The sequence below is a fragment of the Neomonachus schauinslandi genome, chromosome 1, assembly GCF_002201575.2.
Source record: "Neomonachus schauinslandi chromosome 1, ASM220157v2, whole genome shotgun sequence".
In the NCBI taxonomy this organism is placed as follows: domain Eukaryota; kingdom Metazoa; phylum Chordata; class Mammalia; order Carnivora; family Phocidae; genus Neomonachus; species Neomonachus schauinslandi.
In genome coordinates this window covers 15,412,894-15,437,130 of record NC_058403.1, presented here as the reverse complement: position 1 = coordinate 15,437,130, position 24,237 = coordinate 15,412,894, and the positions used below count along the sequence as shown (strand labels likewise).

At 36.4% G+C, this 24,237-nt stretch overlaps 1 protein-coding gene across 3 annotated transcripts in view; it reads right to left on the bottom strand.

Moving 5' to 3' along the window:
* Positions 1 to 23,487, bottom strand: part of LTN1 (listerin E3 ubiquitin protein ligase 1) — a 64,185-nt gene extending 40,698 nt beyond the window's left edge. For 2 of the 3 annotated variants that reach the window (XM_021678091.2, XM_044919494.1), the window contains exons 1-14: positions 23,343 to 23,487; positions 17,628 to 17,831; positions 17,027 to 17,125; positions 16,300 to 16,530; positions 14,386 to 14,438; positions 13,504 to 13,684; positions 8,823 to 8,996; positions 8,062 to 8,252; positions 7,203 to 7,338; positions 5,084 to 5,893; positions 4,643 to 4,684; positions 1,716 to 1,908; positions 1,015 to 1,254; positions 51 to 204 (exon numbers count right to left, since the gene is read on the bottom strand). In XM_021678091.2, coding sequence (XP_021533766.1) covers positions 51 to 204; positions 1,015 to 1,254; positions 1,716 to 1,908; positions 4,643 to 4,684; positions 5,084 to 5,893; positions 7,203 to 7,338; positions 8,062 to 8,252; positions 8,823 to 8,996; positions 13,504 to 13,684; positions 14,386 to 14,438; positions 16,300 to 16,530; positions 17,027 to 17,125; positions 17,628 to 17,831; positions 23,343 to 23,384 — 2,750 coding nt within the window. In that variant the 5' untranslated portion in view covers positions 23,385 to 23,487. The remainder of the gene's footprint in view (positions 1 to 50; positions 205 to 1,014; positions 1,255 to 1,715; positions 1,909 to 4,642; positions 4,685 to 5,083; positions 5,894 to 7,202; positions 7,339 to 8,061; positions 8,253 to 8,822; positions 8,997 to 13,503; positions 13,685 to 14,385; positions 14,439 to 16,299; positions 16,531 to 17,026; positions 17,126 to 17,627; positions 17,832 to 23,342) is intronic. The other variant, XM_044919497.1, reaches the window with a different exon arrangement.
* Between the last annotated feature and the right edge of the window lie 750 nt (positions 23,488 to 24,237).

Here is a 24,237-nt window from a genome sequence, read left to right as displayed (position 1 = left end):
GACAGTGATCAGGTATTAAAGACAGAGCAAATGAGCATAAAAAATATTACCTTTTGATATCCAAAGATGAAGACTGAACTTGGTTCTTCAGCCACAGAGCAGACAAACATAGGAAGGTACTCTGTTTATATGTATTGCCAGTTTGGTGGATCAATAAATTCACACCACAGAGCCAAGTATTTTTCAGTTTACAGATAAGAAAGTCTAAAATCAAGATGTCAACAGTAATTTGTAATCCCTATGAAGCAACTATAATCAGTACAAAATGTCTGAAATAACTCAATGTAGACTTAAGATTTTTAAGATACTGCTAAAAAAGGAGAACATAAAATTTTGCCAAAACAAAATAATGGTCATAAATGTGCAATAATACAAGCTAGCTCATGCCATGTAAATACAAACATGTTAAGATTTTTAAAGTTAGCTTTCTTCTGCTCTGAACTTATTTATAAGAGCACTGTCCTTTTGGAGATGTGAAAAATATTATACCTTTTCCAAATAGAGAAGTTAGTATAAAAGGGAGGAAGAGTATCAATACTAGTATTTTTTAACATTCCTTTCAAAATTAAGTCTCGATTAATACATAAGGCAATATAGTCCTTAAAAAGGCAATCTCAATTTCATTTCGATATATACCAACAGTGAGGAAGAGAAGGAGATATTAATTACCCGCTCCCCCCTCCCCCCGTTAATGAATGTGGAGATTGAGGCATCAAAAAATTAAGCAACTTGCCAAACCACAGCCACTGAGTGAAGGGGTTAAGATTCCAACTCATATATCATGGCCCCTTCTAAAACTGTGTCATTGGTATCAAGAAAGAATTTAGACATAATGTCTACAGACATCTTTAACTTGGTTTCTAAAGCTCAAAGTGTTTAAGATTTGTAGCCCTTTACTCAAAATGCCTTCAACTTTCAAGTACATTATGATTCAATTAATAAAGCCTGGGCACTTACACTATGAAGGTCAGAGCCGGAGATTCCCAACAAAACATTTGAGCAGTAAGCTATTACCTGGCAAATGTGTTTTTTCTTTGCTCTGAGCACATAACTGAAAGAGAGTTAATAATAAGTCTTCAGATGATGGCATTAGCAAACATCCTTTTGCTGAGTTGAAATAGTTATAGGCCACATCACAGATAAAAGACACTGACGAGTCATTATTTTTAGCTTCTGACAATTCCTTTGCTTTGGATAAAGTTTCATGAAGTTTAACAATAATTCTTTCAACATATACTTCTCCAATCAAGTAATCTAGAGAAAAAAAGTTCACAGAGACAAAAAATTTTAAAAATATTAACAGTGTGTTTTTTATTACCTTACTTTGGGTCAATAACCACTTAAATCTTTCTGTGTATTAAAAAAAATGTAGTAGACAAAAGAAAATTATATCAATAAATCAATCTGATCTCTCACACATAAAAGCCCTAATGTAAAAAAACAATTTTAAAGTAAAAAAAAAAGCAATGCTCTATAAAATTAGTGAACAGCTTTGCTATTCAAAACCCTTTAGAATATAAAACTAAAAATATTACAATGTCTTCCAAGTCATGCTAAAAAAATTAATAAACATTTAGGGTGCTTATAAGATTAAAATATCTGAATGAACTCTTGTTATTCTTAATCAATTACATGCAAACTTTGCAATATGGAATCCCCCCCAAAAGCAAAAGATTTTTTTCCTACTAAAAAACAAAAGCCATATTTTTGCCTACCATTTTTAATGTGTTGGGATAATACCAAGCTTAGAAGAGCCCATCTTTCTGAGAAGTAAGATTCAGAAGGTACTGAGGATGATTCCAAGTCCTTATTACAAAGATGATCTGCCAAGGTTACCAATTTTTCTCCAATGATTTCTCCTTTTAGCCAAGGAGTTACTAAAGCATGTTTATCTGAACTAGAACATGCCTAAAACCATAAAATCAAAGCAAAGATTAGAAGCAAGATCAAAAAGTATATCTACCTAAAATATTACTTGTACCATATTACCTCCCTTCATCATCATGGCCCCAACACTATCCCCACTCCTCCTCAAGTTCTAAGAAGGCTGGTATTGTCCCTGTTCCCCACTAAGCCTTGCTTATGTACACTTTCATGCTTTACTCATGCTATCTTCCCAACCACAAATACTTCCCCTCTTCTTTACTTATCAAAATCCCATCCATTCTCTCAGAATTGTTACAAAGCCCACCTGCTTTACAAAATCTCCCCCATCCACTCCAGTCCATACTCATCACTGCTTTTCTCTGAATTTCTAAAGCACTTACTGGATTGTATTATTATTTATAATGTTTCATCTGTGTATGTCTTGTTTCCAATGGGATTGTAAGTTCCTTGAGAGTAGAGACTGTCTTAAACTTCTTTGATACCTGCTATCAACACTGCAGATATGTTCAATGAATAATGAATGGATGAACTTTGAAGACAGATTTTAAAATGCTCTGTATTTTAAATTTTTGTTCATTAATTTTACTAAAATTAAAGAACAACCATTATTTAATAGTTGTAAGTTACTTCAATATGAACAATGGGCCTTATTATTTCCCTTAATTCTCTGCAATAGTAACTGAGGCCAGATATCTAACAGCAACTGGTTTATTTTCATGGAGTGGGGAAGCAAGGAAAAAAAAACTGTAAATCCACCCCCAAAAGCATGCTGATCCATGTTTCCAGAGCTTCTTTTGCTTTAGGGCTGACAAGAAAGGAATTTGCAACTTGGTTCATTTCAAAGCAATCTGGAAAAAAAAAAAAAATCCAAGTGCGGATTGGGTGGTGCCTAAAAAACTGTTTATCCTCTTATTTAAGAAACTGTAGGTAACCAGGACTTTTATTTTAGCCCAAGCTTTACCACTATTCTGGCTTTATGACCTTGGACAAATCTCTTAACCAACCTGGGCCTCTTTCCTCATTTTAGAAATGAAGATTAACCTAGAAAATCTCAAAAGTCCTTTTCTGGTTACAAAATTCAGGTTTGTTTTTAAAGAAGCTGACTTTATAACTCTGATCATAAAGTAAAAAGTTGCATAAAAACAAGAAAAACTAGAGTCTATATAGCTATAATATTGGCTTTCCTAATACAGTTTACTAAATAAAACTGATCTATTTTAAAGAATCCAGGAAGTAAACTTCTAAATGTCTCTCAAGTTAGCAAGACATGAAGTACGATACTTAATGTTTTAACCAATCTACAGAAAGAACCTGACCAGCTTTAAGGAGGGGTGAAGAGACCAGTTAGTCATGGAAGTGTAAGAGGCAAACACACCCATAACTTCTAAACTCTACCCAGGAAGAGGATAGTCTTCCAAATGGATATGAGTATTTGAGCTACCTGGCAAGTACATTCCTAAGTTAAAAATGGGCATTAGTCTTCTCTTATCAAATTATTAACTCCTTTTGCTCTGATTCTAGACTTACCAAGTAGCTTTCTGATAATTTGGCTTTTCATGTACCCTGCCTATAGAAAGAGAAGGTACTGGATAAACTAATGAAATGTTGGTAAGTTATATTTCTCATTGAAAAACAGTAAATTAATATTCTGTATTTATTCTGTAAAAAGAAACTATTAGGGGGAAATAGGGAGTTACTATTTAATGGGCATAGAGTTTCAGTTTTCCAAGATAAGTTCTGGAGACTGGTTCACAATACTATGAATATCCTTAACACTACTGAACTGTAAACTCAGAAATAGTTAAGATGGCAAATTTTGTTATGGGGCTTTTACCATAATTTAAAATAAAGATACAAAAAAAAAAAAACCTGTAAATTAAAAAGTTATCTGTGCAAAATTTAAAAATAATAAAAAATGCTAAAATAAAAATTTTAGGTAACTAGTCTAAACATTTCTATGGTTGAAAAGTATTGCATCGGGCGCCTGGGTGGCTCAGTTGGTTAAGCGACTGCCTTCGGCTCAGGTCATGATCCTGGAGTCCCTGGATCGAGTCCCGCATCGGGCTCCCTGCTCAGCAGGGAGTCTGCTTCTCCCTCTGACCCTCCCCCCTCTCATGTGCTCTCTCTCATTCTCTCTTTCTCAAATAAATAAATAAAATCTTAAAAAAAAAAAAAAGAAAAGTATTGCATCATTTACATCTTTATTAGGATAAAACACTTAAGCCATTTTTAAACCTTCTAAATTGCTTAGGTTCCTTGATTTCTTTTCATTATTTCTATCACTAATTTTATTTAGTCAAGTGGCAATCAGACAAAACCTGGAAGATCTTAATTTACCTGCATAGTATTCCAGAGTAGGACAAACTTAATTTCTTGAAGTGTTCTAGCCAAAGCTAAAACCACTCAATCCATTTCTATAGAAGAAAAGGTAACTAGGATAAGGGTAGAAACCTATAGTCTTAATTTAAAGGTAATCAAATGTTTAACTCTCCCTTTGTTACCTGCTAGGGGAGAAACACTGGATTTTCCAGAGCCTAGTCCCTCTTTGCTGATATTCCTAACCAGAAAAAATAATACTAAAGAAAGGCAAACAACAAAAGCTTTCCCAATTATGGGAAGAAAGTTACGATAAGAAGGAAGTTCTCTAACAGAGACACCTGACCACATACCTGCATGTGAATAGGATTGGTTTTAATTTTTCTATACCCATAAATACAAAAAAGGAGAAAAAGAAAAAAAAAAATCCCTAAGATACCTTTTCAATGACCTGAAGAATAGAATTCCATTTCAGATCCCCCTGAAAGAGGAAAAAGAATTAGAAATAATCTGCTAGAAGGAATGAAGTCGCTATGTAATCACTACAAAACTAAAACTTTTTTAGCTACTCCAACTTTAAAAAGTATAGACTAAAGAACTTTGCCTTTTATTACCAAGCATTTGTCATCTTACCATTCTTACTGAACACATACCCGTAAGTCTCATACACCTCCCCATCACAATCAAGAATATATTGCTTGTGCTCGCTTTGGCAGCACATATACTAAAATTGGAAAGAATATATTTCTCTTCTTTAAACAGATATTCACAGCCAAGAAACCACACAAGAATAACCTCCATGCAGGTCTCATTCTATTTGTCAATAATTAGTGTGGCAATGTAAACCATTATAGTTTAAAGAGATACACAACAACAATACCTCGATGAGATCATCCAAGACATATTTTCTTTCCATATTATTGTCACAGCAATGGAGGGCACTGTACAAAATGTCCACCAAGAAACCAGCTTCCTTCCTTGGATCTTCATTTAGCCAACCAATCAGTTTCTGGTATAAAAACCGCACTGCAGGATTTTTTTGTGCAAGTCTGGCTATTTCAAGAGGTTTAGCTTTGACAATACTCCATTTTTCATCACCTAACAGCATTTTAAATACCTGGGTTGAAGAGAAAGAGCTAAGCAGAGTAGAAAGGAACCTTAGATGTTGCTCCGACTTTTGCTCATTGACATAATTAAAACTCATCATTGCTAGTTTACAGACCAAGTCTTCCAAAGGTTTCTTCCTTAGCGGCGATATAAGGTCTGAACAATTATGAGTGAGAGAAGGTTCAGTCATTAATTCAGAGCCTTCACTGTTCTGGCCTTCTGAGGAGACACATTTTTCATTCTCTTTATTACTTTCTGGTAGCTCATCAGTAAATCTAACCTTACCAACTTTTTTTTTATTTGACTTCAGTGAGCTCTTTGGCTTCTGAAGGACCTGTAGCAGGTTAGATACACCTGACACGGATTTCACATCAGCTTCTGGCTCATTGATTTTCTCCACACAGATCTCTGAGAGTCTTTCCCAAAAATTCAGTAGCACTGTGTCCAAACTGTGAGCTGTTTTATCATCTTTTTCCACATTTGCTTTGGTTTCCCAGGAACTTAAAGTTTCTGCTAAATGGTTAAACAGCTGCCCATCTTGCAATCTTGGATCTTTGAGGACGGCATCAATAAAAGGAATCAACTAAAAGAGAAGGTAGAAATAGAAAAGTTCAGTTTTCAGGAGCAATAAAATTTAAACAAGGTATTTGTAAAAAAACAAGTAAAATTAAATAAACAAGGGCGGGGCGGCGCCTGGGTGGCTCAGTCCTTAAGCAGCCCCCGACTCTTGATTTCGGCACAGGTCATGATCTCAAGACCTTGAGATCCCTGAGCCCCGAGTCAGGCTCCGAGCTGGCATGGAGCCAGCTTAAGATTCTCTCTATACCTCTCCCTCTGCCCCTCCTCCCACTTGCTTGCTTGCTCTCTCTCAAAATTAAAAAAAAAAAAAAGAAAAGAAATAAACAAGGTATTTGTAAAATATTATAAAATTCCATATTTAATAACTGAAAAACATTGATTTTTTCCCCATCAAAACTCTGAAGAGTTAACTTGAAGATCATTTTCATATCATACAAAGAGGTTAACAATTTCGCTGCATTCCCCCTAAATTACTTTTTATGATATAATTAATCAAGATTATTGGTCACTAACAAATAATATAGTTTTCTTTGCATTCTCTGAACTTATTCAAGTTTTTTACTTTTTTCTAAATCAATATGAAAGACATACAGGACCCACAGAGTTCAGAACTCTTTTTCTTAAATTACAAAGAGAAGTTAACGGAGACATCAACCAGGATCTACGCTTATAAAATTTCATTAATTTCCTAACATAAGGAACCATATTCCAGAACTTGCTCTCATCACTGGCTCTAAAAGCCAAGCACAGGGCGCCTGGGTGGCTCAGATGGTTAAGCGTCTGCCTTCGGCTCAGGTCATGATCTCAGGGTCCTGGGATCAAGTCCCACATCGGGCTCCCTGCTCCTTGGGAGCCTGCTTCTCCCTCTGCCCCTCTCTCTCTCTCTCTCTGTCTGTCATGAATAAATAAGATCTTTAAAAAAAAAAAAAAAATTTAAAAGCCAAGCACAACTGTTCACAAAAGGATAAATGTTGTTAAATATTTTAGAAGTAACAAATTATTGCATAATTTACACTTAATATAAAAGACCACAAATAGCAACTTTGAAACTATGTTTTGTGTTACAACTCTACAATAAACAGGGTTTGCACATCCAGAGACTAATTAGTACTCAAGAATTATGGTATTATTCTGGCAACAAACAATATAGAATTTTTATTTAGTTGGTCAGCAATACACGTTACTCAATTTGTAAATAATAAAAAATGAAATCTATATGAAGGCTAATTAATAAAAATGGCAACAAGATACAATGGGCTTGATTCTTTATAGTCAGTGTGCAAAGGCACTGATGATTTTTACATTATAAGTACCTGGTCATTGATGAGCATCTCTTCAATTTCTTCCTCACCTAAGTTTTGTTGCATTATAAAACGTAAGCATTCAAAAAAAGCTGATATTACTGCTGAGCACTCTGAAAAGCTGGTTTTTATTCTTTCTGTTGACAGCCTAAGAAATAATAAATAACTATGGCTTACTCTTTCACAAAAAAGAAAATAAGCAACTCAGAAACACCTAAATAAAGACATGGATAAGGCATCATACCAAAAGAAGAGAACTTTTTACAGTAAAATTCTTAAACTAAAAACTCAGAACAATAGGAACTTGAAGAAGTATGAAAAAACCATATTTTCAAATATGTCAACAAAAGAGAATACATATCTATTTTCTATTCAGGAATAAATCCATCTGAAATTTTAAAGAGAGGACTTAAATAAAGATAATAATGTAGTAAAAAATAATTTTGTAATCATTAATAAAACAGTATCTTTTAAGTTCAACAATTACACTAAGAAATGATTTTTTTAAATTATGACTTTAAAAACAGCTATCATATTTAAGTTTATGGAAGTTACAAACTCTTCAGTGGTTCATTTTTTCCATTTGGGCATTTGTATTTATCAACATAACAAAAAATGACATTTGAAAAATGGTCTATTTCCATCTAAGGCCTTACCATATTCATTGCACTTTCTATTGTGTACTACAACTGAAGCCTTGAAAGTACCCAAGAAAAGGATTCCAATTGTAATTCTCTGAAAACTCTAAAAGTGCTTAATGAACAGCAAAACAATTTGGAGAAATTTAAATCAGACAATAACGAGTATGTCATCCTACCCATATATGCAAACAAGAAAAATCTCTTGTGATCAAGAAATTTAAACTCCTTACCCTGCAACTACAGAGGTGAGGAAATTTTTGAAGAAATCCAACTTTGGATCTGTAATGGTCTGAGGGAGTTTGCTGATAAATGGCAAAAGATAAGGATATATGACAGTAGCCAGACCCCGACCACCTTCACGGATCACAGCTGACAGCTTCGGAAACACACTTTTTTTTGCATTTACATGAAGCCAACAGTCCTAACAAAGGAAAGATTATAATAACAATTAGAGATCATAAAATACTCTTCCCAATTAAGAGACATATAAGCTCTCAAAAGTAATAATCATGCATTCTACCTAGAGAGATTAAAATCTCATCACTAAAACTAAAACTAAATTTAAACTAAAACTCAGAAACTTTAATAAATTTATTACATATAGTAATCATACGTGCTTAACACATAATTGATCAGAAATAATTAACTTAAAAGACTTCTATAAAAGCTGCTTTGTAAAAGGGACAGCAATATTCAATCTTAAATAAAAGATTCAGATATACTGACTTCACTGGACCACATAAGGTTTAAAGAATAATTGATACTGGCTAAACTAAAAGTACAATAAAAACTCTATGCCATTTAATAGTCAGTTTAAGATTTATACCAAGTTTTGGATTAAGTATTTTATTTCTAAGAAAATATTTTTTTCCAGTAAGTTTTAGATAGTATAATCTGATAGGCTCTCTCTCACATCATATCTAAGGCTTCTAAAATACAAACTAAGAAGACAAATATTCCCCGATGTACTGAATGTACCTCTCTTACACACCTCAATAGTTGTAAGTGTATACAGTACAGCTTCCCAGAGAGCTGGGCACACAATGGGGTCACTGTCATCAATGCTAAGTAGAACAGATGGGCTCACTTTGGATGCTTCCTCTTTCATCAACTGTGGAATACGCTGGCACAAAGCAGAAACTAACTCAAAATAAGCTGAGCGGATCTAAAACAAAAAAGGAAAAGCTGGATTAAATTAAAGCCTAGTAGAGCTACGATGAAATTTTTATTTAATAGCTTAATTGTTTATTCATACTAACCCTCCCATTAATAAAACTAAAAAGCCTAGAAAAAACATTTTAAAATCTTCCGTAGAGTATGTGGGCTGAAAGGACATTAGGAATTACCACACAAAAGTGAAGGCAGAAAGAATTCAACTTTCTATTTCTTTGGCTGAAGCCAGATCCTCTCTAGTTTCTGAGGCCTTCAGTTGGGGCCTCAAATTATTCCTATTGATGCACTAGGCTACTAGGCTGCACAAAGTTAAATACAACCAAACAAAAACTAAGAAACCATCAGCCACTATCAGCAGAAACAAAAGATGACACAGAGATCTGAGACTTTAAATCTTAGAATTATCAGTTACAAATTCCTTATCAACAATTCTTATTATATATAAAGAAGCAAAAGTTTAAAGAAATCTGAAAGGAAAAGGATCTCAGAAAAAGCACAGCAGATGTGAAAAAGAATGAAACACAATTCCTAAACTAAAAATAAACAGGCAGAAAGAAAGATAGATACATGATAGATAGATTAGAACTCAATTCACAGTTTAAGAACAGATGAGAAATAAAAAAATTATCCACCAAGTAGCATGGGAAGACAAAAAAGATGAAAAACACCAAGGACAACATAAAACACAAAGGATAAAGAAGATTTAATATATATTTAATCAGAATCCCAAAGGAAGAGGAGAGAATGAAGTAATGGAAATATCTGAAGAGGTTAATAGCTACGCATTCTGTAGAGCCAATGAAATACACCAATCTACAAACTCAAGAAATCCAACAAATCCCAAGCAGGACACATAAAAAGGAATCTACACCAAGACACAAAATGGTGCAACTACAAAAAAAACAAAAGCAAAAACAAAACCAAAACGAAGAGTAAACCTTAAAAGTGGCCAGAGGAAAAAGACAAACTACCTTCAAAGGAAGGACAGTAAGACTGACACCTAACTTCAATAGCAACAATAAAATCAACAAGAAAACAACTGCCAATATTTAATCCTGTACCCAGTTAAAATTTAGGTCAATGAGAATGAAGGGGTGTCTAGCTGGTTCAGTCAACAGAGCATGAGACTCTTGATCTCAGGATTGTAGCTTTGAGCCCCACAATGGATGTAGAGATTACTTGAAAAAATAAAACCTTAAAAAAAAAAGAAAGTGAAATAAAAATATCTTCTGATAGAGGAAAGAAAAAGACTTCATCATTGGCAGACCAACACAAAAAGAAATCCAAAGGACATGTTCTACATACAAAGCAGATGACCCCAGATGGAAGGATGAAAAAAGGAATAAAGAGCAAACAAAGCAATAAATACGCAGGTAAAAAGATTCAAAGAGTATCATAATAATATTTTCTGGGATAAATAATACATATACACCTATATTAAACCTCACAAAGTACTTTATTTCTGCGTATTTTATATAAAATATTACCAAATCGATTTTAGCAGTGTACTTAAAAAGATAAATACACAGCATGACTAAGTTTCTCTCTTAAATGCTAGGCTGGAAAATTATATGATCATTTAAACATATCAGAAAAAGCAATCAAGAAAATTTTATCATTAATTTATGACAAATACTCAGCAAATTAAGAATAAAAAGGAAACTTGAAACCTTATAAAATCTAGAGAAAGCATCATACTCAAAATATTCTTTTTAAATAAGGAATTCTTTTTTAAGATTTTATTTATTTATTTGGCAGAGAGAGAGACAGCGAGAAAGGGAACACAAGCAGAGGGAGTGGGAGAGGGAGAAGCAGGCTTTCCACAGAGCAGGGAGCCCCATGTGGGGCTTGATCCCAGGACCCTGGGATTATGACCTGTGCCGAAGGCAGATGCTTAACGACTGAGCCACCCAGGCACCCCCATACTCAAAATATTAAGAGTCTACAACTATTTCATTAAAGTCAGGAACAAGAAAAGGATGCCAGCTATCACCACTTCTACTCAACTGCAGGACCTAATTAATACTAAGAGACAAGGAAAAAAAAAAGAATTGGAAAGTAACCCAAGTAAGTAGCTATAATCATAACAAAATAACAGGCTATAAAAATATTCAAAAAGAGGGGCGCCTGGGTGGCTCAGTTGGTTAAGCGACTGCCTTCGGCTCAGGTCATGATCCTGGAGTCCCTGGATTGAGTCCCGCATCAGGCTCCCTGCTCGGCAGGGAGCCTGCTTCTGCCTCTGACCCTCCCCCCTCTCATGTGCTCTCTCTCTCTCTCATTCTCTCTGTCTCAAATAAATAAATAAAATCTTTAAAAAAAAAATATTCAAAAAGATCTAAACACTGGCTATTAGAACTAACAAGAGTTTGAGAGAGGTGCTGAATATAAATTAACATACAAAAGTATAGGATACCTATCTCAGTACAAACAAAATAAAAAATGTAATAAAAAAAATGTAACAAAAAACAAAACCCATTTCACAACAGCACCAAAAATTATAAACATGATCAGGATGAAACACATTATAAAATACTATTTTAGGATGAAAGGGGCCTAACATAGCCTAACATAGCCTAAAATTTTTTAAAAAGAACAAAGGTGGAGGGTTTCCAAATTTATTACAAAACAATAATAATCAAGAGAGTGTGGTATTGGTGTAAGGATAAACATATAAATAAATGGAATAATGAGTCTAAAATTAAAATCCAAGATATATGGTCAACTGAATTTTGACAAAGGTGCCAGAGTAAGGATAAGACAGTCTTTCAGGGTGCCTGGGTGGCTCAGTCGTTAAGCGTCTGCCTTCGGCTCAGGTCATGATCCCAGGGTCCTGGGATCGAGTCCCACATCAGGCTCCCTGCTCGGCAGGAAGCCTGCTTCTCCCTCTCCCACTCCCCCTGCTTGTGTTCCTGCTCTCGCTATCTCTCTCTCTGTCAAATAAAAATAAAAATAAAAATAAAAATAAAAAAGACAGTCTTTCAACTTTCAGGATACTTCTATAAAAAACTAATTTGGGGCACCTGTGTGGCTCAGCTGGCGACTCTGCCTTCGGCTCAGGTCATGATCCCAGGGTCATGGGATTGAGCCCTATATCAGGCTCCCTACTCAGCAGGGAATTTGTTTCTCCCTCTCCCTCTCTTCCCCCACCCATGCTCTCTCTTTCCCTCAAATAAATAAAAAGAAATCCTTGCAGGGGCACCTCGGTGGCTCAGTGGTTGAGTGTCTGTCTTCGGGCTTGGATCATGATCCCAGGGTCCTGGGATCGAGTCCCACATTGGGCTCCCTGCTCCACGGGAAGCCTGCTTCTCCCTCTCCCACTCCCCCTGCTTGTGTTTCCTCTCTCGCTGTGTCTCTCTCTGTCAGATAAACAAAATCTTAAAAAAAAAAAAAAGAAATCCTTGCAGATTTGAAGGGATATGAATGAAGATGTTCACTGCTGCCTGTTTGTGAAGGCAGGGAGTTGGAGGCAATCAGGGCGTCTACCACTGAGAGAATGTGGGGGGGGGGGGGGTAAAATGGAAGGAATGCAATTCTGAGTACTACAGAGCAGTTAGAAGGCACGGACCAAATATACATATAAGAACATGATAGATTTAAAGTATTTTAGTACTTCTGATTTCTTTCTTTTCAGAGAGAGAGAATCTTAAGCAGGCTCCATGCTTAGAGTGGAGCCCAATGAAGGCTCAATCTCACAACCTTGAGATCATGACCTGAGCCAAAATCAAGAGTTAAGACACTTAACCAACTGAGCACCTAGTACTTAAAAAGTACTAAGTAAAAAATAAATGGAACGAAATATAACATAGTATCATTTATTTGAATTAAAAATACATGCAAAAGGGCTATGATGCGCCTAACAGAGAAAATGCATATTAGATAAGCTTCATTCAGGCATGACTTCTAGTGCTATTGTCCAGGAGTTCAATGTTAATGAATCAGCAATATATATTAAGATGTCTTTAAACAAACATACATAAAACAAGGTTATATATTGACCGAGAAAAATGTTGTGACCAAAGACTCGCAGACACCTAATCTTATATTTCCCCTAGGAGCAATGCTTCAGTATTCACTAATTCAATGTTTGCGGGTTCTTCATATAACCTAATTACCATGAATAACAAGCATCAACTTTACATACAAAAGGACATACACTAAGCACATTTAGAATGGTTAGCTGGCAGAAGTGGAGGATGAAAAGGGAAGCAGAGACAAAAGAGAAAAAATGCATTAAGTTAGAAGAGCCTCACACAAAGCAACAATTTTAAAGCACAATGAACAGAGGAGTGTAATAATATAACTCTGAACTTGAGGTCTAAATAACTAAATAAAAAAGTGAAAATACAATAACATTGCAGTAAAAGAGGAATTCAGTCCAACCACAAAGATGTGTTCACTGAGTTTTAAACATAAATAATAAGCATAAAGCAAAAATATAAACAATATCAGAGTGGAAAAAAAGGAATCACAGAAATGTTTACAATAAAAGATTAAGATACCTGAGGTATACTGTGTTTTCCATATTTCCAAAACTTATTCTGTGATAAAAGAGACTTAAATTTCTCCTCCAGAGAATCAAGCTCATTATCAGGTAAGAGGCAAAGCAATTTTTTTAAGGCCAATAAGGAACAAGTTACAACCCGATAGAATTTAGCTTCTCTTTCTTCCTCTGCAACCGTTCTTGATGTGAAAAGAAAATAAATATACATAAGGATTGAAAATAAGCCAAACTGCATATTTGGCACTTCTTTTTTAAATGTTTTATCATTAAATATCTACTGAAGTTGCTTTATTTCTACATTCTACCTCCCTGTGCCAACCCTCCTCCCTTAAAATATGAACATACACAGAATTTTAATCACATATTTTTCAACTAATACAAGGTGAAAGTAGATGAAAAGCTGTGACTTGAAAAAAGTGTGCAAATATATTGCTCTCAGTAGCAAGATGATTCTAGGAAATGGGTATCAGTGCATCTAAGATTACTTTCCATTATGAACTTCTCAGTTTTATTTGTACATAAAAGTAAATGGGACATTTTACTACTCTTTCAACAGAACTATTCATAGTTCTTCACTATTTCAACCAGACCTTAAAATGATTCCTGCTAGGACTATCAAAAGGTAAATGTGGGAAAAACATAAAAATATTTCTTTGTAAAAGAACAAAACACGTAACTCCCAGATAATTCAAATTAAACAGCAGGACAACTTGCAAGTAAAAACACTTAAAACAGCACCTGGCATATAGTATTATATTAAGTATTTTCATCTCTACTTTTACAATCCCTTTTTTAAAAATGTGACCTTGAAATGACCGTCTTATTACCTATGAGCGAAACAAATTCTTAACATGAGTTACACAGATAGAACATAACTTACTGTGGGTCACTGAGTGTATCAGGTGTTTCTTTTATAAGATGATCCTGCAGCACCTATGGGGGGGGGGGAAATTCCATAACCTTGAGATTTTATTGAACTGTCAATGGTGAACAGTTAGAACATAAACCTTATCTGACCTAAAAGTTTTTACCCCTTCCCCAAAAAAGTAGCAAATTAAGCAGCAAAACTAAAAGATTTGAATTTTACCTATTTTTCTTTCCCTATCAATCCCCAAGGTTGACTGCTTTTGGGGTAAAAAGGAGAGGATACTTCTTCTGAACATCTCCAATACCTGTCAAGAGGAATTTCCCCTTAAATACTCCTGGTCTCTTGCTCCTCCATTCCTCTTGTACACAGCAGTGAAGTAGAATTCCCGATGAGTAAGTTTGGAAGAGAAATTAGGTTGTTTTCCTCTCCCCTCTTTTTGAGCGCCTCCCAGCTCATAGAGGAGACCACATGTTGTGCTCTGCTTCATCATGGAGAAATGTCTAAGGTTCCGTTCAAAGTGAGTAAATCTGCCTACTTCCAGGGTGCAGACTAGGGAACCCACTGTTCTAGGACCCCTTTTATCGGCAATAACAATAGGTAACATTTACTTAGCTTTTCCACATGCTAGGTATTGCTTTGAATACATTTCATCCATTGACTAAATTAATCCTCACAACTACTCAATGAAGTACAATTTCCACTTTAATAGATGAATAGAGGCACAGAAACTTGCCCAAGGTCACATGCAAAACTAATGGCACAGTGGGACTAGAACCCACTGTGTGTATGACCTGGAGCCTATGTTCTTACAGACAGTATAATGTAATAACTATAAATCTGACATTTTGGTCTTCATTTGCCTAACTCCTCTCTACAAAATTGGTTTTGAACTTGGGAAAGTTCAAACTCAGTACCTGTAAGAACTGTGACATAACCAAGTAAAGGGAGAATAATGGAGGAAATAATCCACATATTCAATGATCAGTTACCCATCCATAACAAAGCCAAGAACAAAAAACCAACCAAATGAAAACCTGAATAGTCAAATGAGTTATCTCAAAATCCATTTTCTAAAACTCCTAGTGTTCCAACTCATCACACTTCACTCTCACAACACTTAATACTTGATATGTTAAATAAACCAATGATTCTTGGGTTAGACAACTCCCTTTGAGAATATGATTAAAGCTACAAAGCCCATCCCTAGAAAAACAAACTTGGTAAACCTGAAAAATAAAGAATGGAAGAACCAAGAACTTAAATGGGGAACTAGAATGCATGTGTGTGTGTAGGAGAGGTATTAGGTGGAAAGATCAGATAGGTAAGCCTATTTATATAGACTTCTGAAGGGCAATTTATCACCATCTATAAAAATTTTAAATGTTCTTATCCTCTGACCTGACATATGGTTACTATAAATTTTACTATCACTCCACAGGGTATGAAGAGATCTATTCAAGAATGTTCACTGAAGCAGTATTTGTTATAATAAAAAACTGAGGGAAAACCCCAAATGTTTATTAATATAAAAGGAGTTAAATAAACTGTTGTACATCCATATCAGAAAGTCAACAAAAAGAATGAAGTAGATCTGTATACATGTACTGATATGGAAATATGGGGAAAATAAACTTACATTTATTTTTTAGATGTATTCTTTCTTCAGATTTTGTAGCATAAAGCATAAACCCAAATCTTTTAGGTACTACGACTAATATTTATAAATTAAAGATGAAAAATTTAAATAACTTAGAAAGATTCAATCCAAAATGTTACTTACGTTAAAAATCAAAAATGGTCAATTTTGTTAAACACCACTTACTTATTCAATCTTCACAAGGCCAGGTAAAAGAGCTATCATTATAATATGCCTTATAACCCTTAAATACTTGAGGAAAAAAATAGAAAACAGTTCCAAGAACTTACACTTGTAATTTCATCCTTACAAAATGCTATGGCTTCAGGTTGCTTGCTTGGAGGGAAAGCTGCTTCAAAGGCATCTTTTGCTGCACATGCAGCTGGTGTGTAAGTATCACACTGAGCCATTAGCCAATAGCCCATTAAACTTTTTAAATAAGGAGCCAAGTGTTTCTTCACTTTAAGGATAAGTTTTTCAAAAGCCTGCTGTGTGGCTTCTCGAACCCGGCGATCATGATCCTAGTAAAAATATAACATGGTTTAAAATAGCTCCAGCCCATAAAAATACAAATACAGACATTTCTGGATATGCTATGATGACCCATTAATAAGAATTCACCTATGGGCAGAGCTAAACTAAAATTATTAAGTTTAAAAATTGTGAGAAATTTGATTAATTTTTCCTTTGCCCCTTCTTGCAATGAGATAAAAACTATTCAAGATAGACTCAAATTCACACTCACTCTTTTGCAGCAAACATGCAAAGAAGTTAAACTGTCAAATTTTACTATGACTAGAAAGTATCTAGGTAATTCTCTAGTAATTACCTAATTTCTGAAAACAGACTCCCAATACACCTTATACAACTAACATGATCCAATCTGCATAATACTGACATAACATTTTATAATCCTCACCAAAAATGAATCATATAAATGTAACAGTCCCCATGACTTCAATCAAAAACTGTGTAACAACAACAACAAAAAACTAGTATAAGTTTTTTAACACTTACAAGTGAAATTTTGCAGAAAATTCTTGGCCAGTATGGAAGGACTCCTTTTACAATTTCTGTGTCTCTCTCTGTACACATGGTTCCAAATTCCTGCATAGCCTAAAAATAAATTAGCAACATTACTAAGGATCAACAGCCACAATATTGTCTATTGATTATATTTATTCTGTTCTAGAAGCTTAGTCTATTTTATATAATGGGAGAATACACTGCTTCTGTTTATGCCATATGGGACTAATTTGAAGAGTTCCTTCACAACATACTATAATAGAAACTTCTCATTTTTTTTTTAATAAAATGTATACAAACAAAAACTCCATTTAATACTATAGGGTCAAAATAACATTCTCTAATGGGAAAAACCATATACCCAGAATTCCAAAGTGGTTCAAATAAGTGCAGAACAACAAACTAATTTATAGCCCAGAAAATAAAAGGTAAAAACTAAGCTTAAGTCTATGTGTCAGAAAAAAGTACAATTGTAAAAGAACTTATTAATGATAAACGATTGCTCACTTTTCTTTACATAAAATATACCAATGACATTTTATTCTAACAAAAGGATTTTCTTGATCATTTTTATGAAAAACATAAAACTTGCTTTTAATTTTGTCGTGACATCTTTCTTAGAAAGTTTCCGCAGCACCATTCGGAAATCAGAATCTACAAGACTGTCAATCTCTTCAGCTCCTTGAATAGCAGGAACATAGCCTAGGTCACTCTGAGATGTTCCAAAACCAATAAATCCAGGCACCGTTCCCTGTTCTTTGGCAAGCAGTTCTGCAGCTCGGCCACTGTTAGAAGGCTGATAAGAAAGTTGAGAGAAAAAAAGTCAGAGTCCAGGAAGTGTTCAAAATTTAACTTTGAGTTCTTGTCCTTGACAATTCTCAGAGAGGAACAAGCTTTTATTTGATAACTGTTTTTTTTTTAAAGATTTTATTTATTTCAGAGAGTGAGAGCACAAGCAGGAGGAGAGGCAGAGGGAGAGGGAGAGGGAGAAGCAGACTCCCCGCTGAGCAGGGAGCCTGACACAGGACTCGATCCCAGGACCCCGGGATCATGACCCCAGCCAAAGGCAGATGCTTAACTCACTGAGCCACCCAGGCACCCTTATTTGAGAACTTTTTATTTCCTAGCCTAAGATTTCATCTACTGCAATGTTCCCATCACCAAGAACCTATCAATAGTGATCCTAGTGCTATTTCCTGGTCTGCTAAACATCAGAACAATGTTGGTTAAATTGGATACAATCCATTAGTGGCTCATGATTATCAACTTAATGGGTCATGACAGCATTTCAAAAAAATAGAATAAAACTTTAAAACTCAGAATGCATCCCATATGGTTAAGACTAAGTACTATTTTATAAAAATTTTAATTTCCAAATTAGTATAAAGAGTATATATACACACATATGTGTACTATGTAATGATATAAAATTAATTCACACATGAATTACATCTTTTCATTCATCCACTCAACAACCACCATGGGACAAGTCTAATGATAGCTCTTTCTAAGATTAGGAGTTCCTTGAGGGCAGACACACTCATTTCTACATACCCAAAGTTACCCTAACTTCTTTGAGCTATAATGGATACAAATTACATTACTATGGACATAAAATCAATACAATGGTCAGGATAAAGGATACACTCCTTTGAACCATAGTCAGTATTTTGTTAGATGGATACTCAATATAGTAGCTTCTTAGTGCAAAAAGTTAAGGGGATTGGTTGTGACAAAAAAAAAAATATTTAAACTGTTGAAAGAATAACATATTCATTGTCATCTAATAGAAAAATACCTCTGGGATGCCTGGGTAGCTCAGTCCGTTAGGTCTCCAACTGCTGGTTTTGGCTCAGCTCATGATCTCAGGGTTGTGTGACTGAGCCCTGTGCTGGACTCCATGCTCAGCGCTGAGTCTGCTTGAGATTCTCTCTCTCTCTTCCTCTATCCCTCCCCCTGCTCACGTGCACTCTCTTTATTTAAGATTTTAAGTAAAATCTTAAAAAAAAAAAGAAAATGCCTCAGTTCAATGTCCAGGATGACATTAGAATCCATTTAAATTCACCTGTTCCTTAATAAATAAATAAATAAATAAATAAATAAATAAATAAATAAATAAATTCATCTGTTTCTGATTTCTTTCTAAGAATGGTTGAAAGGGCTACCCAAATGTATGATTTGATTTGCTCATACCTAGCAAAATCGTGTTTGGGAAACTCATTTGTCAGGAAATAATCTGGACTACTTTCTAAACTGAAATGAGTGACCAGAAATGAAAATGATAACCTGAATTACTTTTTTTTCCCAAAACAGTAGCATTTAAGACTGATTTCAGAAAAGGTTCTCTATTTTAGAACTTTCTTAAAATGAACTAACATTATTCAATTCACCTTTCTCAATACTGGTACATGGATAAACAGCTACAATGGAAATTAGTGAATTATAATACAATTCTGAAAACTAAATATGATAATATTAGGACATCAGAATTTTATCTATAACATCACTTACAAACAGTTTTATTATAAAACAGAATAATGAAATCATATAAAAATTAATGCTAAAAGCTAAAGGAGTCAAGGGGTGCCTGGGTGGCTCAGTCGGTCAAGCATCCTGCTCTTGATCTCAGCTCAGGTCTTGATCTCAGGGTCATGAGTTCAAGCCCCACATTGTGCTCCATGCTGAGCATGGAGTGTAATTTAAAAAAACAAAAGGGGGCGCCTGGGTGGCTCAGTCAGTTAAGCAACTGCCTTCGGCTCAGGTCATGATCCCAGGGGCCTGGATGGAGCCCCGCATCGGGCTCCTTGCTCATCAGGGAGCCTGCTTCTCCCTCTACCTGCTACTCCACCTGCTTGTGGTCTCTCTGTCAAATAAATAAATAAATAAATAAATCTTAAAAAAAAAAAAAAAAAAGCCAAAGAATTCAAGGTTGAATTCTGAACTGACCAGAAATATCCAAGCTGATAGTGATAACTACATACAGAATAAAAGGTATCAGATTTCCAACTTCCAGTTTTAAAGTAACAAATTACTTCAAAAATATACTAATTGTATCTTTTATTCAATGTCTACTTTGAGTTTAAAATATAGTTACTGTTGCTTGTTACTTCCTCTACTGCATGTTAAATGCTTATACCCACAGTTCAAAAATAAGAACCTTGATTCTATTTCTGAAAGTTAATTTTCTTACATTACACCTACTTCATTCTTTTGTGCCTGTCTTCTAGAAGTAGTAGAGGTGGCAATCCTGAGTACACAGTTTAAAGGCCAAACTCAGGAAGACTTACAAGGTCTTTCCCCATCTGGCCTTAGCTTTTCCCAGGCTTATCTCCTTACGCTCTTTTCTTCCCTTGTCACAGTTCCTCCTCTCCTCTCCCAATTTTGCTACCACCACTTATGTTCCAGTCCCAAAGTGAAGTCACAGTTCTCTGAATATGCTATGCCTTTCACAATCTGATCTTTGTGTAATCTTTTCTCTCCACCTGAAAACCTTTTCTTCCTTTTCATTGCCTGACAAACTCCTACTCATCCTTCAAAACACACTCTTGTTTTCAATGCTTGCCTCCCTCAGGTCAATTATCATTCTTTTTCTGTTCTCCCATTTTCTTTCTACTCATACCCATATCATAATTCTTTAATATATTATAATCATTTGCTTACTTATATGTTTATCATTAATAGTTCAAGAACAAGAAACATCTGTCTATGATCTTTGAGTACATGACATTCAGTACTCAAAGTCTGTTGGATGAAAGAATGCCATTCTTTTTTTTTTTAAATAGGTTGTTTTTTTTTTTAAGGTTTTACTTATTTATTTGACAGAGACAGAGATAGCGAGAGTAGGAACACAAGCAGGGGGAGTGGGAGAGGGAGAAGCAGGCTTCCCGCTGAGTAGGGAGCCCAATGTGGGACTCGATCCCGGGACCCTGGGATCATGACCGGAGCCGAAGGCAGACGCTTAACGACTGAGCCACCTAGGCGCCCCTAGAATGCCATTCTTAAGTTCAAATCTCAACTATGCAACTTCCCCTTTCTCTAAGCCTCAGTACCATCATCTTTAAAATGAGAAAATAGTAAGTTATTAAGCCATTACTTGGGTTGTCAAAATTAAATGTAAATTTTTAAACCATTAAAACTGATTCCAGCAAGAATCATCAAAGGATGCTAAAACCATTAGGTGAAAGTTTGTGAGAAAACAGATTATTCCCAGTCTCAAAATACCACTCCCCATATTATTTGTTAATAGCCAACAGAAAAAGATACCTTGACAATGGACATCACCTTAACCAAGTGATTAAATAACACCAATAGTGGGACAAACACGTGCACCCTGATGCACTGATGATGGTACATCATCTATGAAGCATTCCTATCAAAAACTGTTTAACCTGAATCTCACCATAAGGAACAATTAGACAATTCTAAATTAAGCAAAAGAACTGCCCTAGACTTTTCTAAATTGTCCCTGTCATAAAAGAACTGCCCTCAAAAGAAAAAGAAAAGAAAAAAACCCCAAAGGAAAACTACCTAGAGCTAAATGGTTAAATGAATGGAATCACTCCTTGATTGTATCTTAGATGTTTTTAAAAATGTATCTAAAAACAAGTTATAGAGAACATTATTGACATCTATATAGAAATCTGAATACAATGTATTATTAGACAGTAGTAGTATACTGAAGTTAAATTTTCTGCATGTTGTAATTGTTCATGGTTATGAAGAAGAATGGCATTTGTTTCGAATATACATGTTGAAGTACTCCGGAGTTAAGTGTCATGATATACGCAACTAATTCTCATATGGTTCAGCAAAATACATATATTTAGAGAAAGAAAACAAATGTGACCAAATATTAACAACTGATGAATCTAGGTAAAAAACATATGGCTTGTCAGTCTAATATTTTTGCAACTTATCCTCATGTTTGGAATATTAAAAAAAAAAACTGTCCATATAAAAAATTAAAATTAAATGAGAATGCAAGTAAAGTGCTTAACACAGTACCAACACAAGGCAAGTTACTATTATTACAGTTGCTACTATCTGCCAAAAACAGATCAAGTGGCAGATCTCAGAAAATGTACTGATATCACTAGAATTTGATCAGAAGCAGGAAAAATGCACTCTCATAATATTGGACTGTGCCATAACAAGCCTAATACCATAAAAATATATCATTATAACATCCCTAATGGTAAGTTTAATCCACTTTTGGGTCTTCTTTAAACAAGTATTTAGGGGCACCTGGGTGGCTTAGTCCTTAAGCATCTGTCTCCCGCTCAGGTCATAATCCCAGGGTCCCGGATGGAGCCCCCAGTGGTGGGCTCCCTGCCCAGTGGTGAGCCTGCTTCTCCCTCTCCCTCTGCTGCTCCCCCTGCTTGTGCCCCTACCCTCTCTCGCAAATAAATAAATAAATAAAATCTTTAAAAAAATATTTAGTGAGCTTCTACTATATACTAGTCCTTGTTCTAGGCTCCTAGGACAACAGCCTTCATAAAAACACCTGCCTTCATAATACATCCCAATGAAGCAAGACAGTAAATGAAGAAAGACAGTAAATTACATAGTATGTGAGAAGTCCTAAGTGCACAGGAGTAAAATAAAGCAGGAAAGGAGCACAGGCAGTGGGAGGCTACAATTTAAAATAGGGCGATCATGACAGACCTCACTGGGGTGTCTCAAGCAAATTTGTAGCCGCCTAAAAGAAGAGCCTTAGGGAGCCTTCCAGGCAAGGTCAAGGCTTGGTGAGATCAGTGTGGCTGGATGGAGCGAGCGAGGAGGAAGCTGAAGACGGTGCCAGAGAAAGGAAGGGGCCAGAGGCTGACCACATACCATGTATACCATCGTAAGGGATTTGGCCTTTACCCCGAGGAATCTGGGGAGCCCCAGCAGGTTTTTGAGCAAAAGAGCGACATGATCCGAGATGCCCTGCACACCAGGCTCACTTTAAATGCTTTCTACCCAATTCCCTTGTTCCTAGTGCCACACACCCCCACCCCGCTAGCCCGGCCAGGTAACCTTCCAGGTGAAACGGATACTGAACCATTCCTTAATGGAAATTGTAGGATGTGTGCTCGGGTGGAGACAGCTCTGGCATGGAACATCTTTTCTCTCACAAATCCCCAATCTGCTCAGAGACAATCCACCCGGTTCGGGGGGACGCACACACAACAGAGAGGTCACACTCGACACGCAAACACACGCCTCCCTACAGCCGCGCTCCACACGCCCTCCGGACGCGCGCGTGGTAGAACCAGCCGCTGCGAGATGAGGACTCCCCGGCCGGCCGAGACACCTCCACACTCACCCTCAGGTTCCCCTTGGTCCGCTGCTTGTTCTTCCCGCCCATGGTCGCGGTCTCAGCCGCACTCTCAGCCCGCAGCCCCCTAGTTGACACGGCCGGGCCACAACTTCCGGCTCCTCGCGCCGGAAAAGGGCCGACTAGAGCGACTTTCCCGGCCCTCCCCTTCCGCCACCCACCGGCCCTCCTGCCCCCCACTTCCGCTCCCGCCTCCCGCCGCGTCCTTCACCATCCGCCGCCGGTAACGTCACAACTAGAGCCACGCCTGTCTGAGTGACGTCATCCATGCCCAATAAGAGGCCAAGCATGAGACCCGAGGCTTCAAACCCTGTCTTTTTCCCGCTTTCTGGGAACGGCATTTGTTCCCCTCTTAGCGGGTAGGCAATTGGGATGATCCGTAATAAGGGCATTTTCACATAAAGGTAGCAGAAGAATGACATGGTAGTGGCTGTGAAAACAGGGAAATGGTTGACCTACAATGCAATCATTCGCATCACCTGGGCGTTTATTAGAAATGCAGAGGGCCCCCTGGGTGGCGCAGTTGGTTAAGCCACCAACTCTTGATTTCAGCTCAGGTCCTGATGTGGGCGTCGTGGAATTGAGCCCCGCCTCTGGCTCTGTGCTCAGCGGGAGTGGACTTCATATTCTCTCACTCTCTCCCTCAACCCCTCCTGCTTGTGCTCTCTCTCTCAAATAGATAAATAAATCTTAAAAAAAAAATGCAGACTGTCGGGGCCACCTTAGGACCATTGAATCAAAGTCTGCATTTTTAAAAAGTAGGCTCCATGCCCAGCGTGGAGCCCAAGGGGGAGGGATCAAGACCTGAGCTGAGATCAAGAGTCAGAAGCTTAACGGACTGAGCCACCCAGGCACCCCAGATTCTGCATTTTTAACAAGATTC